Source organism: Pan paniscus, chromosome 14 (assembly GCF_029289425.2).
Source record: "Pan paniscus chromosome 14, NHGRI_mPanPan1-v2.0_pri, whole genome shotgun sequence".
NCBI classification, from domain to species: Eukaryota; Metazoa; Chordata; class Mammalia; order Primates; family Hominidae; genus Pan; species Pan paniscus.
In genome coordinates this window covers 114,182,958-114,197,179 of record NC_073263.2, presented here as the reverse complement: position 1 = coordinate 114,197,179, position 14,222 = coordinate 114,182,958, and the positions used below count along the sequence as shown (strand labels likewise).

Here is a 14,222-nt window from a genome sequence, read left to right as displayed (position 1 = left end):
ACCAGACCTCACCATGCAGACACCCTGATCTGATTTCCAGCCTCAAGAGCTACAAGAAATAAATTTCTATTGCGTAAACCATGCAGCCTGCAGTATTCTGTAACAGCGGCTGAGCTCTCTGAAACACAGGCAGTAACTGTTCAGCTCCACACTAAGATGCTAGGTGCTTAAATAACAATAAAACCATTTAAGTTTGTAATCTCAGCAACAAGCATCTCAGAGAATCATGTCGTAAACAATCTATCAGTTTTTCATAATGAAAATTATTCATTCCATAGTCACATTCTCAGCATCTGCTTTCTCAATCATCAAGCCTGTGTGTTAACGTGATTCTCATAAACTCACTTTGCTGGTGAGACGCTGGGAAAAAGCCGGAAGACAGCAAGGCCCTGAGACACCGAGGTGGGGGCACTGCGAGACACACACACTGCCCGCCCTTCAAGCAAAGCCCTCAGACCCATGCCTCTGGCCACCTTCCTCTTATGCACACGTGTTAGACAAGTTTAGTTACCGCTTTTGAAACCGAGTGGACCTGAGAGGGGATAGATATCAGCAGAACGAAGAAAGCCCTGAGAGATGCACCTGTCTCACAGAGAGAGAAGCCCGGCCAAGGCCACCCAGAGAGACGCACGCACAACACAGCAGACAGAAGGGACAAGAAGCCCGCAGAACACAAGAACCCACCCTGGCACATCGGGCCCGAGGCCTGGCCATCTGAGGGCAGAGGGAGACACCATCACGCACCCCCCGTGTGCACGCCTTCCGAGGCTCTGCTTCCCACTGGAACACGCGGGGGGCGGGGCGGGGGGCCTCCGTGTGGTTGCTACGGTGTCTGTACTTACAGTGGTTTCTTTTTTTTTTTTTTTTGAGACAGAATCTCACTGTGTTGCCCAGGCTGGAGAGCAAAGGTGCGATCTCGGCTCACTGCAACCTCTGCCTCCTGGGTTCAAGCGATTCTCCTGCCTCAGCCTCCCGAGTAGGTGGGATTACAGGTGCCCGCCACGATGCCCAGCTAATTTTTGTATTTGTAGTAGAGACAGGATTTCTCCACGTTGGCCAGGCTGATCTCGAACTCCTGACCTCAGGTGATCCACCCGCCTCGGCCTCCCAAAGTGCTGGGATTACAGGCGTGACCCATCGCACCAGGCTGTACTTAAGAGTGTTTTTGCACACTCTGTGACAAGAGGAGGAACTGCTACTAGCAACGCCTGTCTCCATCCATCTCCTCAGGCATGTGTGTGCTCATGAACCACCAGCTGGATAACCGCAGGCCCCATCCACAGGATGCCGAGACACAAGCACAGTGCCGGGGGTAACACTGGGAGGAAAAGGGCAACGCGGAACCTACTCACACCTCAGTCCATTGCTGGGGTTATAAATGTGTTGACAGCCTGCTCTGTCGCCCAGGCTGGAGTGCAGTGGTGCGATCTCCTCTCACTGCAAGCTCCGCCTCCCCAGTTCACGCCATTCTCCTGCCTCAGCCTCCCGAGTAGCTGGGACTACAGGCGCCCACCACCACGCCCAGCTAATTTTTTTGTATTTTTAGGAAAGACGGGGTTTCATCATGTTAGCCAGGATGGTCTCGATCTCCCGACCTCGTGATCCGCCTGCCTCGGCCTCCCAAAGTGCTGGGATTACAGGCATGAGCCACCGCGCCCGGCCCTGACAGATAATTTTTTATAGGAAAGAAATCAGTGTGCTGAATACCCACTGTGGACCAGATCTTCCTCTGGGCACTTCCTTCAACATCTCTGGGATTCTCGGCATTTCAAAGGTCAGGCGAACTTGGCAAGTTTTCCTTCAAAAGGCAGATTATTCCTGTATTCTATAACCTTTTAATCTTTAAGTCAAAACTAAACACAACTTGACTGCCAAACGCCAGACACTGCCGAGATGCCTGGAAGTTAGTAGCTATGCCTGAGCCTAACTGATAAGCACGCAGCAACAATACTTAACACACTTGTAACTGCCAAGCAACCTCCCAGAGTTCTCCTCTCCTGGCTGGGATGGGTCGCTGTTGCAGGGGACGCGGAGAAATCATGGTAGAAAGGACCGTGGAGATGGCCACAGGCGGACTCGAATTTCTGTGTATTCCACATATTCGGGTGCCACTCCCATTCTCAGGTGGCCGCCGGGCACTCCTGCCCCCCAACGTCCTCCTGAAAGGGCCGCAGCAACCTGGGGTCGGCTGATCCCTCAGCAGCTGAGCCAAGCCCAGCCTCTTCCCCACAGTGCTAACGTGGAAGTCTCACTACTCAGAGATACACAGATAAGTGGGCGAGAGAAGCAGGTCCAATCCCACGCACGTAGAGATGGATTCAGGGGTAGCGGGGATGCTAGTGAACAACTGCCCTGGATGTGTGGCACGGGGACAAGTCCTGAAGCAGCTGGAGGCTCCTCAGGGCGAGGCAGGTGACAAGCAGAACGGGGCACATGGCGGGAGTTGCAGGCCCTGGGTTTGAGACCGCAGGTTGGAGTGGCCGTGGAACTTGCTGTCTAAGCTCGGACGCTTCTGCGAGTGAAGGGGACGCTATGGATAATTATTAACGATGTGGGGACAACAGGCACAACCTGGGGCTGAACTGGGCCAGGAGGGCATTCACTCACCCTTCACAGGGTGCAGACCACGCCGGGGAGAACAAGGTCAGAGTCAGGCATCAAGGCCCGCGCCCACCCACCACCCTCAGCACCCAGTGCCAATGAGACCCGGCTGCCCTGTCACAGGATGGCACGGTGCTCCTTCACAGGGCTGCTGTGAGGATCGAGAGGGGCTGTGGATACAACCCTTGGGGAAGGAAGGACCCAGCCTCCCAGACATGCCGGACGGCAGCCCCTTCTCTCTCTGGAGCAGGACCTGCCTGTCCCAGGCTGCCTCCCGGAGGTGCCCACAGCACAGAACACGGGTGCTTCATGCCAGCCTCTCCTGCCCTTCCCGTATTGGGGGTGGGCACGCTAAGGACAGAGATGCCTTGCCAGGCTGCACGCTCTTCACATCTTTGTTGAACGTGTAATTTCCATCCTTGTCGAATGCATAATTCAACCAATTATGCCTTTGATCAAATCGTTTTTTTCACATGTAACAAACCTTCTCTTTAAAATCTTTTACCTTCCTACCAGGAAGAATGATCTTATTTTCGTTCCCTTTCCAAGCCAAAAAAAAAAAAAATTACCTTTGTCACATGAGATGTGACAAAAATTGGCAGCCCTTTCCTGAGATATTTTTACAGCGCTTTACAATGTGTTACACTGAAAAGTGTACGAAAAGTGTAATTTCAGTGTATGAAATTACAAGGTTATTTTCATGTCCATTAATAAAGGTTCATTTGATCCTCACCACCCAGGACAAGAGAGACAGCAAAGGCCATGAGTTTCATTTTACAGCTGCCTCTGGAGGCGACATGAATGGCTCAGAGCAGAGCCAGATGGGACACAGGCTCCCCGGCAGGAGGCTGCACAGGGGCCCAGTGTAGACCATCGTCCAGCCAAAGCACACGCAGACAAGGTGCTGGCAGGCTCGGCCTCCACCAATGACATCATCTGTGAAATGTGCTCCTTCCAACTCAGCAGAAGTAACACGAACAGAAGTTAAAACCCTTCTTGCCCGCAGCAACCTGTCTTTGTTAAAACGTTTGCACATAAAGCACACACACTATACGGTGCAGAGTTCACAACGGACCACCAACCCCAAGCGCAGCCAGCTGATGTCCTTCAACTCTGCAGCCACAGCCGGGGGAAATTGTGATACCAAATGATGTGTGACATAATACCACCTCCAGGAAAAAGTGACTTATTTTATCGTCTCAACTGCAAACTTCTAATATGCCTTCCAAGAAGTGATCTGGTTCTGAAAGCCACAAAAAATAAAATAAAAACCACTGAAAAATAGGAAACATTTTGCCAAACGGGGTAGAGGGTGGTTACTTAAACACATTCAGAGTAAGAATTTGAAAATATATTCATCTAAGTGGTCTTTATCCTTGAGAATAACTCATCTGAGTTGAGTGGCAGAAAAACTGTAAGGAAAGGCACTTGCAAATAAGTGAAAATATGTCTAACAAATTTCTGAATGTGAACACAAATCACATTTGAAAGAACGACTTACACAATCTTTATTCATAGAAAAATCAGTTTCTTCCCACTCTACTTTGAAAATGGAGAATATTTAAAGGATTGGTTTAAAGACCAGGCGCGGTGGCTCACACCTGTAATGCCAGTACTTTGGGAGGCCGAGGCAGATGGATCATTTGAGGTCAGGAGTTCGAGACCAGCCTGGCCAACATAGCAAAACCCTGTCTCTACTAAAAATACAAATTAAAAAATGAGACAGGCGTGGTGGCAGGCGCCTGTAATCCAAGCTACCTGGGAGGCTGAGGCATGAGAATCACTTGAACCCAAGAGGTAGAGGTTCCACTGAGCCGAAATAGCGCCACTGCACCCACTCCAGACTGGGTGACAGAGTGAGACTTTGTCTCAAAAATAAATAAATAAATATAAATAAATAAAAGATTGGTTTAAAGAGGCAACTAATGATTAATCTGCCCAAAGGGTTCACACATCAACCCTGGTTACAAAGGTAAAAGGTGGCAGAGAAAGCCTAAAATTCCATCTCTTGACTCCCAGCCTGATGTCCCAGCATCCCTGCATGAGTGAGCCACATCACCCTCTCTCAGGTCCGGCTGCCAGGGCTTCCTTCTCAGGATATGTAATAAGGAGAAAGCTCTCCGGCTCTGCTGCAATTACAGCTGTGGTGAATTACAAACAAACGCACCATGGGACAAAAGCACGCAGCAGCTAAGGCACCATTAGGTAACTCGCAAAAACAACTCAGCAGTTTTCTTTAGGCTCTGCAAGTCTCAACCAAACCAGAAAAGCCCGTGTCCTCCTTGGGACCGGGTGGGGTGGTCTCAGGCTTCGACGCAGCAGTGATGGGCCCAGCAACTCAGGCCAGTGGAGAGCACCGACCCTCCCCAAGTGGCCATCGCTCCAGCAGAAGCGGTCCTCGGGAAACCAGCAGGCCAGGAGTCACGAGACTTCCAAAAAAGTGGGGAAATGTGGGGATGTATGTGCCGTCCTCTGTGTTCAAATGTCAGCAAGAAGTTCAAATTGTATCGAGGCTGCTGAGTGCGCCCGTGCAGCCACATCAGAGGAGACTGCCTGTCCCAGCACAGGAGTCTTAACTTTAGCAGGGGCAGGGGCTCCCTTGAGAATCTAACAAAATTGGGAAATGCCTGCCTGGAAAGCAAAGGTCCCGCATGCCAGAGGTTGGCATGTTGTTTCCAGGGATCAGAGTCTAGTTCTTAGGAACTCATCGTTTTAAAATGAAAATAGTTTCAGGGCTGGGCGTGGTGGCACATACCTGCAATCCCAGCACTTTGGGAAGCAGAGGTGGGCGGATCATCTGAGGTCAGGAGTTCAAGACCAGCCTGGCCAATATGGTGAAACCCCATCTCTACTAAAAAAAAAAAAAAAAAAACTGGCCGGGCGTCGTGGCACAAATCCCAGCTACTCAGGAGTCTGAGGCAGGAGAACTGCTTGCACCTAGGAGGCAGAGGATGCAGCGAGCCAAGATCAAGCCACTGCACTCCAGCCTGAGCAACACAGTGAGACTCTGTCTCAAAAATAAAAAATAAAAATAAAATAGTTTTAAAACTATGAGGAGGCCCTCGGAACTCTGGCTCTGGACACCAGGCTCTGGGGACAGGGCACTGCGGCTGCTCTCCCTGAATTCCCTTCCGAATTGCCAAGGGCAACCTCTTCATCACTGTGATTAACACTAATGACCTGGGGTCTCGGTGTTGGCCCAGCAGCTGTTTTCTGCGTGGCTTTTCTGTGCCAGGAACGTTCTAGGCACACGGGTGACACTGGAACACGGAAATGAACACGGCTGGGTGGCGTGTAGCAGGCAGTGGACGCCTCTTCCTGGGACAAGGATGTTGATGGAGAGGGAAGAAAGGCCACTAGGAGCCCACCGTGGCCCTGGGGAAGGCAGAGGCCAGCACCGGAGCCCACCGAGGGGCGGCCAGCCCGCAGGACGCCGCAGGAAGCAGCCCACGGAAGGCCCCAGGCCTCCCAGAGGCTGCTGCGTGGGCCGCCCCTCAGGCTGGACACGCAAGCACCCACCTGGCCAGGCCCTCACCTTGTCCACCCCGCCACCCACTGCGCGCAAGCACTGCACCCACGCATCCTCCACCCACCTCACCCACCCGCCAGCCTGCGCATGCACTGCCCCCAACCCCACTCTCTTTTTCTCAGCACCGTCGCCTGCGGGGCACCCCAACACTCACTGTGGTGGTTTCCTGTTCGCCTCCCCCGTTCCAAGGGGGCCCCAGAGGGATGGGACTTGGGTCTCTGTCCTTCCTGGCTCACTGGCGTCTCTCTGAGCACACAGGGGCACTCGCTAACTGCAGCTGGGATCACAAAAGCCCCACGGAGTCGCTGAGGTGGAGGGCGAGGGCAGAGAGGGGCCCGAGGGAGGTGGGCCTAGGGGTGATGGAGACCTTGGTAAGGGAACCCCCCGCGGTAGGCACAGAAGAGACAGGAGAAGGAAGGAGGTCAGCTACACGGGGCAACCTGCTAAAAAAAACGGTAGCTGGAAGTCAAAAAATGAGCAGGGTGACCGTTGGGAAATATGGGGTCTAAAGTGGTGCCAACAGCAGGACGGCAAGCAGCAGGGCAGACAGTGTCACTCAGAGAGGGAGAGAGACGGGGCCGGAGCACACACGGGACTGGACTTCGGCAGAACGGGTCACTCGCCCCAACCGGAGGAGGCAAGGGCAGAGGCAGAAAGGCTGCTGGGCGTGGCAGGGGCGTTCCCGCCAGTGACCACCGCTCTCCCCGGGAGAGCAGGGCAAGGTCACCCACTCTCCACGTGAAGAGGAGTGCGGGGAGAAGGTTCCGGAAAGCCCAAGGTGAGACGCGGTCTCCTTAAGAAGCCCAGAAGCATGGACGGTGATGCAGCCGCAGATCCATGCGCGCAACAAAGACGCCCCGTGCACTGGGCACCCAGCGTGCACGAGCGCCGTGACCTGTCCCGTCACTGCACAGACCCACCAGGTGGGCACCATCACAGTCCCCACCTTGCAGATGGGGCACCAAGCGTACAGGGGGCAACCAACTTGCCAAGGCCACGCAGCCGTCAGCCGAGACGGAACTTGAATGTGGGTCTGTCAGACTCCGACGCCTAACCTCGGCACCTCTGGGATGTACCATTTTGTTGTTCTCAGATAATAATATTCAAGTGAAAGAGAAAATCATCCCTTATCTGATCTTCTTGAATTTCTACTCTGTAAAACTTGCTTGCTATTGATTTTTACTGCAAATAAATAGCATTTTTACCAGCATTTAACTTGGTTAAAAAACATTTATAAGTCTGGGACTTGAGAATCTTTTATTAACCCTGTTTCTATTGAACATATGCTCCAAGCACCAGAGAACAATTTGTATTTTGGGTTTTAGGGTTTAATACATCTGTAAATAGAGGATTTCATGTGTAGTTAAGCAACTATGTATTTTTGTTCATGGATGCAACACAATTTTAACTAACTGTAAACTGAAGACAGTGTTCTTATCCCTAGAAATTTAGCTGACTATAGCCAAACCTAATAATACAAACTTTTTTCCCTCTAGGTTATTAAATTCACTCCCTGGCAAGAAATAAAAGCACCTCAAGATGCTTGTTCCTAATAAGCAGATATTCAACAGGGCTCCAAAAAGCAATGGAAATGATTCAACCTTTGTGTAGACACAAAGGTGAAATTATGCATCTGGGCAGACTGCTTTAGAATGTCCAGGTGGAAGACACGAGGCCCTGAAGACAAGAAGGGTGCTTGGTGAATTCGTGTGATGAGCTGCCTGGTTAAACATTTGTTAATTATGAACACTTTACGAGTCTGTACTGCAGGCTTGCCACCACACTGCTGGAGACAGATTATTAGTCTTGGATTCTATGCCTCAGGATTCACTTATTTCAAATACCTGAAGACCTTGGCAGCTAAAGCAGCTTAACTTAGTGCTCCTGTGGTGTAGACTCCAGCAGCTGAACAACAGCAAGGCCCCACTGGATCGTCTAATCCTGGATTAGGAAAAGAAACCCCAAAATTATGTGGCATTTCTAAAATTTTAAAACAGGGGCTGGCATAACTGAGTTAAATAAATAAGTCTGTCTTTCAGAAGGGGCAACCTCACAATTGAACACTGATGTTCACATTATACACCATTTGGTAATAAATAAAAGAAGCAGATATGTATGCATGCATATAAATAGCTGGACTTTCTAGAAGGTTTAACACACTCTAATATAGCACTGCTTCAAGTTCTCGGGAAGCAAAAATGTTTATTTTTCTCTTAGAAAAAACTTATAACTGTTTGTGTTGAAAGTAATTATCTACTGTCAGCAAGGAAACCCTTCAGATCTTTCAATCTTTTCTTAGAATGTTAAGAAGCAAGAATGGTAAGGTAGAAACAAGCAGAAGCTCTGACAGGCAAAAGAACAAAACTAACAAGGAATATCTGGGCTGAATCATTGAAAGAAGATTATAGGATCATAACAAGACTGAGTTCTTGACCCACAGAACTCTGAAGAAAAATCAAATGCCCTACATAGAGGCATGGAAGGGAAGAGGGAGGGAAGTGTCCTGCCCGGGCCGGGATGCTCAGCCTTACAGAGATCGAGGGCTGTTTTACCACAGCGTGTAAAGCTTTCTGAATCCTACCTGAGCTCCACACCATGCTCAATGTCAGGGTGCCTGGTTTACCTCCCCTGTGACCCACGATGCCAGCAGGCCGGGACCCACAGGTAGCTGAGCGGCAGAACTGGCAGCCCATAGGTTTGCTCTCTCCCCAGCCAACCCTACCCAGGGACTCAGCTATGTTAACAGCCAGGCATGACAAACGGACTGAGAGCTTCCCCATTCTTGGCTCTCCACCCAGATTACCTCATTCAACCCTCACAATAGCTATGAAATAAGTACTGCTCTTACCCTCAGAGGAGAAAACTGAGGCAGAAGGAATTAAGCCACTTGCCCAAGGCCACATGGCTAAGAAGGGCAGGGAGGCTCCCACTCAGCATTCAGGCCACTGCCCAGAGAGTATCTAAGAAAAGTATCTAAGCTACCCGCTGAGGCTGCCCTGGTTTCTCTCGGAACTTAAACTACCTGAATCGGTGTTGCCCACCTTACAACTCTGAAGAGGAAATGGAACTAGCTCTCCATCCATGCTGTTAAAAATACTCTTATTTATTTTGAGACAAGTTTCGCTCTTATTGCCCAGGCTGGAGTGCAATGGTGTAATCTCAACTCACTGCAACCTCCGCCTTCTGTGCTCAAGCAATTCTCCTGCCTCAGCCTTCTGAGTAGCTGGGATTACAGGCACCCGCCACCATGCCCCGCTAATTTTTGTATTTTTAGTAGAGACGGGGTTTCACCATGTTGGCCAGGTTGGTCTTGAACTCCTGATGTCAGGCGATCCACCCACCTCGGCCTCCCAAAGTGCTGGGATTACAGGCATGAGCCACTGCGCCTGGCCTAGAAGTGCTTTTAAAGTGTTACGTCATGGACGTCAAACCAGCTCATGGCACATGCACTACCCCATGGCTCATATGCTACCCCATAGCACATACACTACTCCACAACACATACGCCAGTCCACGGCACACACGCTACCCCATGGCTCCCACAGCACATACACCACCCCACGGCACACACACTCTCCACCCCGTCCCCTCTCCCCGTACCCACAGCACGTACATCACCCCAGAGAGCATACACCACCTCACGCCCCCCCCCCAGCACATACATCACCCTAGGGAACATACACTACCCCACAGCACATACACTACCCCACGGCACACACGCTTTTCCCCGCGCCCCCCAGAGCACATACATCACCCCAGGGAGCATACACTACCCCATAAGCACAAGCACTCCTCGTGGTATACAAACACGGCACCATTTACAAATACAAAGTATCTCTGCATGGCTCCTGTCCATCCAAACACCCAAACCACCAGTAACACACAGTGTGGAGTACCCGGGCTACCCTGGCCTGACCTTCAGCTGTTCAGTAACACACAGTGTGGAGTACCCTGGCTACCCTGGCCTAACCTTCATCTGTTCTCTCACTCATTTGCCTCTGCTATCTCTCCAGGGTTAATCCACAATAAAATGCCTACAGCAATGTTTTCCAAGGACTTCTTTATCTTTTAGCCACCCTCACACATCAGAAGGAGCTGGAAAGCTTTCTTTGTCCCAGGAATTCTGACTATGTGAACACCAAGAAGGAACAGGGTCTATTTATCTATCCTTTTTAATAAAGTAAGTCACATAAGGAAACCATGAGGAAATATGAGTATTCAATCCCAGACTCTTTTTTCTGTAGCAAAAGGAAATATAATTTAGTCCTACATAGTGGACGATAACGAAATTACAAGAAAACAGATCATGACTGTTTCTGGAAAAAGTCAAATTAGTTTAATACCATAGACATGAACTTAAAATGATAGAGATGAATGGCTCTGTGTGTAACTATGGGTGAGGTAGCCAGATGAACACACTGCAAAAAACACAGGTGGAATGAGAAAAACAGAAATAATATTATCCCACAACTCGTATTCCCGAGATGTTATCCAATAATGTATATGCTGGAAAAGTTCGCTAAAGAATATTTACCGCTTAGATTAAAGAAAATGTGATGCCATAAGCGTAATAATACAGCAAAGGGGAATTAAAAATGCAAGCTACGCAAACACTTATATAGATCTATATAACAGAAAACAGCTGAAGGCCTGGAGAAAGGGAGTCAAGCATCAAAATTGGACGTCTGTCTGTCCCCCTCCCAAGATGAAGGGGTCAGAAACCGGCTGGGAAGGGGGGATTCTCCAAAGGGTGAGCCGGGCTGGCCCATCCATCTCTCATTTCTATGGAAAGAGGCTGCACATTGGCCCCACAACGTGACCCTCCTTTTTAACACTGAGTGTTAGAAGGGAACGGAATGAACTGGGAACACCGCGGGCAAAGTGAATGTTAGTCCCTTCCCTCTTCCATTTCGCTCGAAGGAAACAAAGCAGGAAAATAAGGTGTCTAGGGACCCACACTTCTGAGCGACACAACTGAGAACAGAAGCTTCCGCCCAATAAAGCATTTCTCTTACACTGCAGGTTACCTACAGTCACTGTGATTGGGCCTTCTATAACGTTACCACAGTGAAACACAGGTTTACCACTCACATTAGGATTTGAACTGGGGGCTCGAGCACCAGTGAGGGAGTAACACAAGGCTCCTGGAGCCAAGCCTTTCAAGATCTAGCATCGGAATCATCAGAATCACCAGGGGTGAGTTCTCTCCACTTAAGTAAATCAGGCTGACCTTCCTAAGGCTTCCCCGAGATCAGGAAACGATGTAAGGTGCACTCAAGTCTCCTTGACTCTCCGAGGTTTTTGGTTAATAAATAAATCCGGGGGAAAGCATTGATCTGGCATCCCCCGCTGAAAAGAAACCTATCTATCTTTGGCCAAGGTCTCCTATTTAAAGAAAGCTCATAAATATGAAAGGCTGCCTGAGGTAATTCCTATGCCGGGAAAGAACAAAGTTCCCATAATACTGCCCTCTCTAGTATCAAACCCGGTGCATGCGACTTCTCGAACCTGTGATTGACCAGTGACCGCCAGCCTCTATGGAACAATGAAGCCTCTTGTGCAAGACAGTGGCAGGAAACGCTGTACCTGGGACAGTTTTCTTCCTCTCCTACACACACACACACACACACACACACACACACACACACTTTTTTTTTTTTTTTTTTTTTGAGACGGAGTCTCGCTCTGTCACCCAGGTTGGAGTGCAGTGGCTCGATCTCGGCTCACTGCAACCACCGCCTCCCGGGTTCAAGCGATTCTCCTGCCTCAGCCTCCTGAGTAGCTGGGATCCCAGGCGCCTACCACCACGCCCGGCTAATTTTCGTATTTTTTTAGCAGAGACGGGGTTTCACCATGTCGGTCCGGCTGGTCTCAAACTCCTGACCTCGTGATCCGCCCGCCTCGGCCTCCAAAAGTGCTGGGATTACAGGCGTGAGCCACCGCGCCCGGCCACACACCCCTTTTTACACCTAACGCCAGGGATTCCGGTTTCCCCTCCTCTGGTGTAAAACAAAATCAACTCTTCCCCTTCCGAGTCTTCCCTCCTGAGCTCTTCACTTGCTTATCACTGAAGGGGCAGATTCCAGAGGAACCCAAGACGACCCCGGACTTCTGATCTAATTGGTTACTTTAAGGTAAAAAATCAAAAGATTCCAAACTCCGCTTCTGAATCCCCCAGGGGTGTTAAAGAACAAACACAATTGCTACCTTTTTCTGCAGAAGTGTAACGCTTCCTCCCAATCCCTTAATCTTACAGACACGGCTGCGCGGAAGCCGCATCTGAAGGTTCCTCCCCAGACCCGGCCCCGGCGGGGTCGAAGTTGGCTCTCTCCGGGCGCCCGGTCCGCCGGGACAGCTCGAACCCCAGCCAGCCTCTCCGAGGGACCCCCAGGGCGCTGCGGGCTGGAAGGGGGCGCCAGGCGGCCGCGGCCAGGGAGCAGGTGGCCGCCCGGGGCGGGGGCCCCGCGCTGTGCCCACCTAGACCCCGTCGGAAGCCCCAGGGTGTCAACTCCGAGGCCCCTCCCCAGCATCCCGCTCGTCCCCGGGGGCGGTCCGAGTCCCAGACATCGGAGACCTCCCGGGACCCCGGGGCTGGACCGGCCACAGGGTCCAGGCTGCGGGGCCGGCCCGCGTCTGTCTGGTCCCCGGGTCCCCCAGCCCGCGCCGGGAGCACTCACGTATCTGTGCACGAGCGTCCGCACGAGGCTGCAGTCCATGGCTCCTCCGGCCGCTCCCGCTCCGCCGTTCAGCGCCCCCGCGCCCGGCTCGGCGCGCCCATGGGCTCCGGGGTACTAGTGCGGCCGCGCCCCCCGCTCCGGTCACGGCCTCGGCGCGCCGGGCGGTGCAGGGGGCGGCCGCGGCCCCTCCGCGCTCATGCCCGGCCCGGCCGGCGAATGCTGGGTCCGCGGCCCCGCGCGTCGGCAGCTGCTCCACTGGCGGCAAGGCTGCTGCTCGGGGCCGCGCGCGCGCTCTGGCGCCTTCTCTCTCCCCGTCGGTCCGCCCGCTCGGTTGGGCTCGGCTGGAGCACCCCGGCCGCGGCGGAGCCTGCGCTCTGCTCCTCCCGAGTCTCCTCCTCCCCGGCCCGCCGCCCTCTGGAGCCTCCGGGCCCCGCTGGCTCCTGCCCCTGCTCCGGGCGCGCACGTCACCGGCGCAAGTGAGCATGCGCCCCGCGGCCGCAGCCCCCGCCGGCCCCGCGCCCACACCCGCGCTCGCACCCGCGCGCCAGCCCTGCCCCCTCGCGCCTCCGCCCGGGCCCCAGACCCTGGGGGCAGAGGGCAGAGGGCAGAGGTCAGAGGCCGCGGGGAGGAACCCCCCTGTTGCTTCCGCCTCCCGGGGCGCAGGCGCTGGGCGCGGCGGGGAAGGGACTCGGCACTGGGGAAACCCGGAGTTTCAGCCAGGGTCCCAGGGCTTCCTTCCCGGGTTCCTGCCGGAAAACTTTTCTCCTCCGCCCGGAAGCCTCGATGGGGCAGTGAGATCGCGGGGCGAGGTGGGAGTGTGGGAGGGGGCCGCGGGGAGAGAGCGGGAGTCCGGCTGGGTGGGAGATCTCCTGAGCCGAAGCTGGGTCTCGCCCCAGCGTGGCGCCACCGACCCGCAGGCTTTTCCTGCTCTGCAGGTGGAGAGACACAGGGACGCTCCTCAGGTGGCTGCCCTGGGCTGCCAGCCTGTCGGTGGGAGGGGAGGGTGCAGACAAGAGGCCCCTGTTTCCGAAACCCTTCTGTCCCTCTGTCCCCAAAGCTGCGACAGCAGAAGACACTTAGGCGGCCTGAGGGGTTGGTGAACCACAGAGGAGCTCAGCTTCGCCTGGTCTCCAGCTCCCGGTGGCGTGTCCTTAATGCTGCTGGCTTTGAACTGGACTGAGAACTATTTACCACGCAAACACCACCATTTCAATCCCAGAGAATGCCTGTTTTCCCTAGGGTGACCTGGCCGGGGTAACAAACACTTGTTCTCTAATTCCACGGTCAGCCTTGACTTAATTGAGGTACTTGGTTTCAAACTTCCTGTCTTGCTGCCACAGATAATCACTGATGAAACCAAACAGGCAACACCTTTTGGTGGCCTGTGGAGAACGCTGCCCCGTCTGGGTCTTAGG

The 14,222-nt window shown here is 52.8% G+C and overlaps 1 protein-coding gene across 11 annotated transcripts in view; it reads right to left on the bottom strand.

Moving 5' to 3' along the window:
• Positions 1-13,262, bottom strand: part of ATP11A (ATPase phospholipid transporting 11A) — a 195,153-nt gene extending 181,891 nt beyond the window's left edge. For 7 of the 11 annotated variants that reach the window (XM_034937022.3, XM_034937023.3, XM_034937024.3 and 4 more), the window contains exon 1: positions 12,808-13,261. In XM_034937022.3, coding sequence (XP_034792913.1) covers positions 12,808-12,846 — 39 coding nt within the window. In that variant the 5' untranslated portion in view covers positions 12,847-13,261. Of the gene's footprint in view, positions 1-12,807 lie in introns of all 11 variants that reach the window. The other 4 variants (XM_063595878.1, XM_034937026.3, XM_034937025.3 and 1 more) reach the window with 1 other exon arrangement.
• Positions 13,263-14,222: the final 960 nt, after the last annotated feature.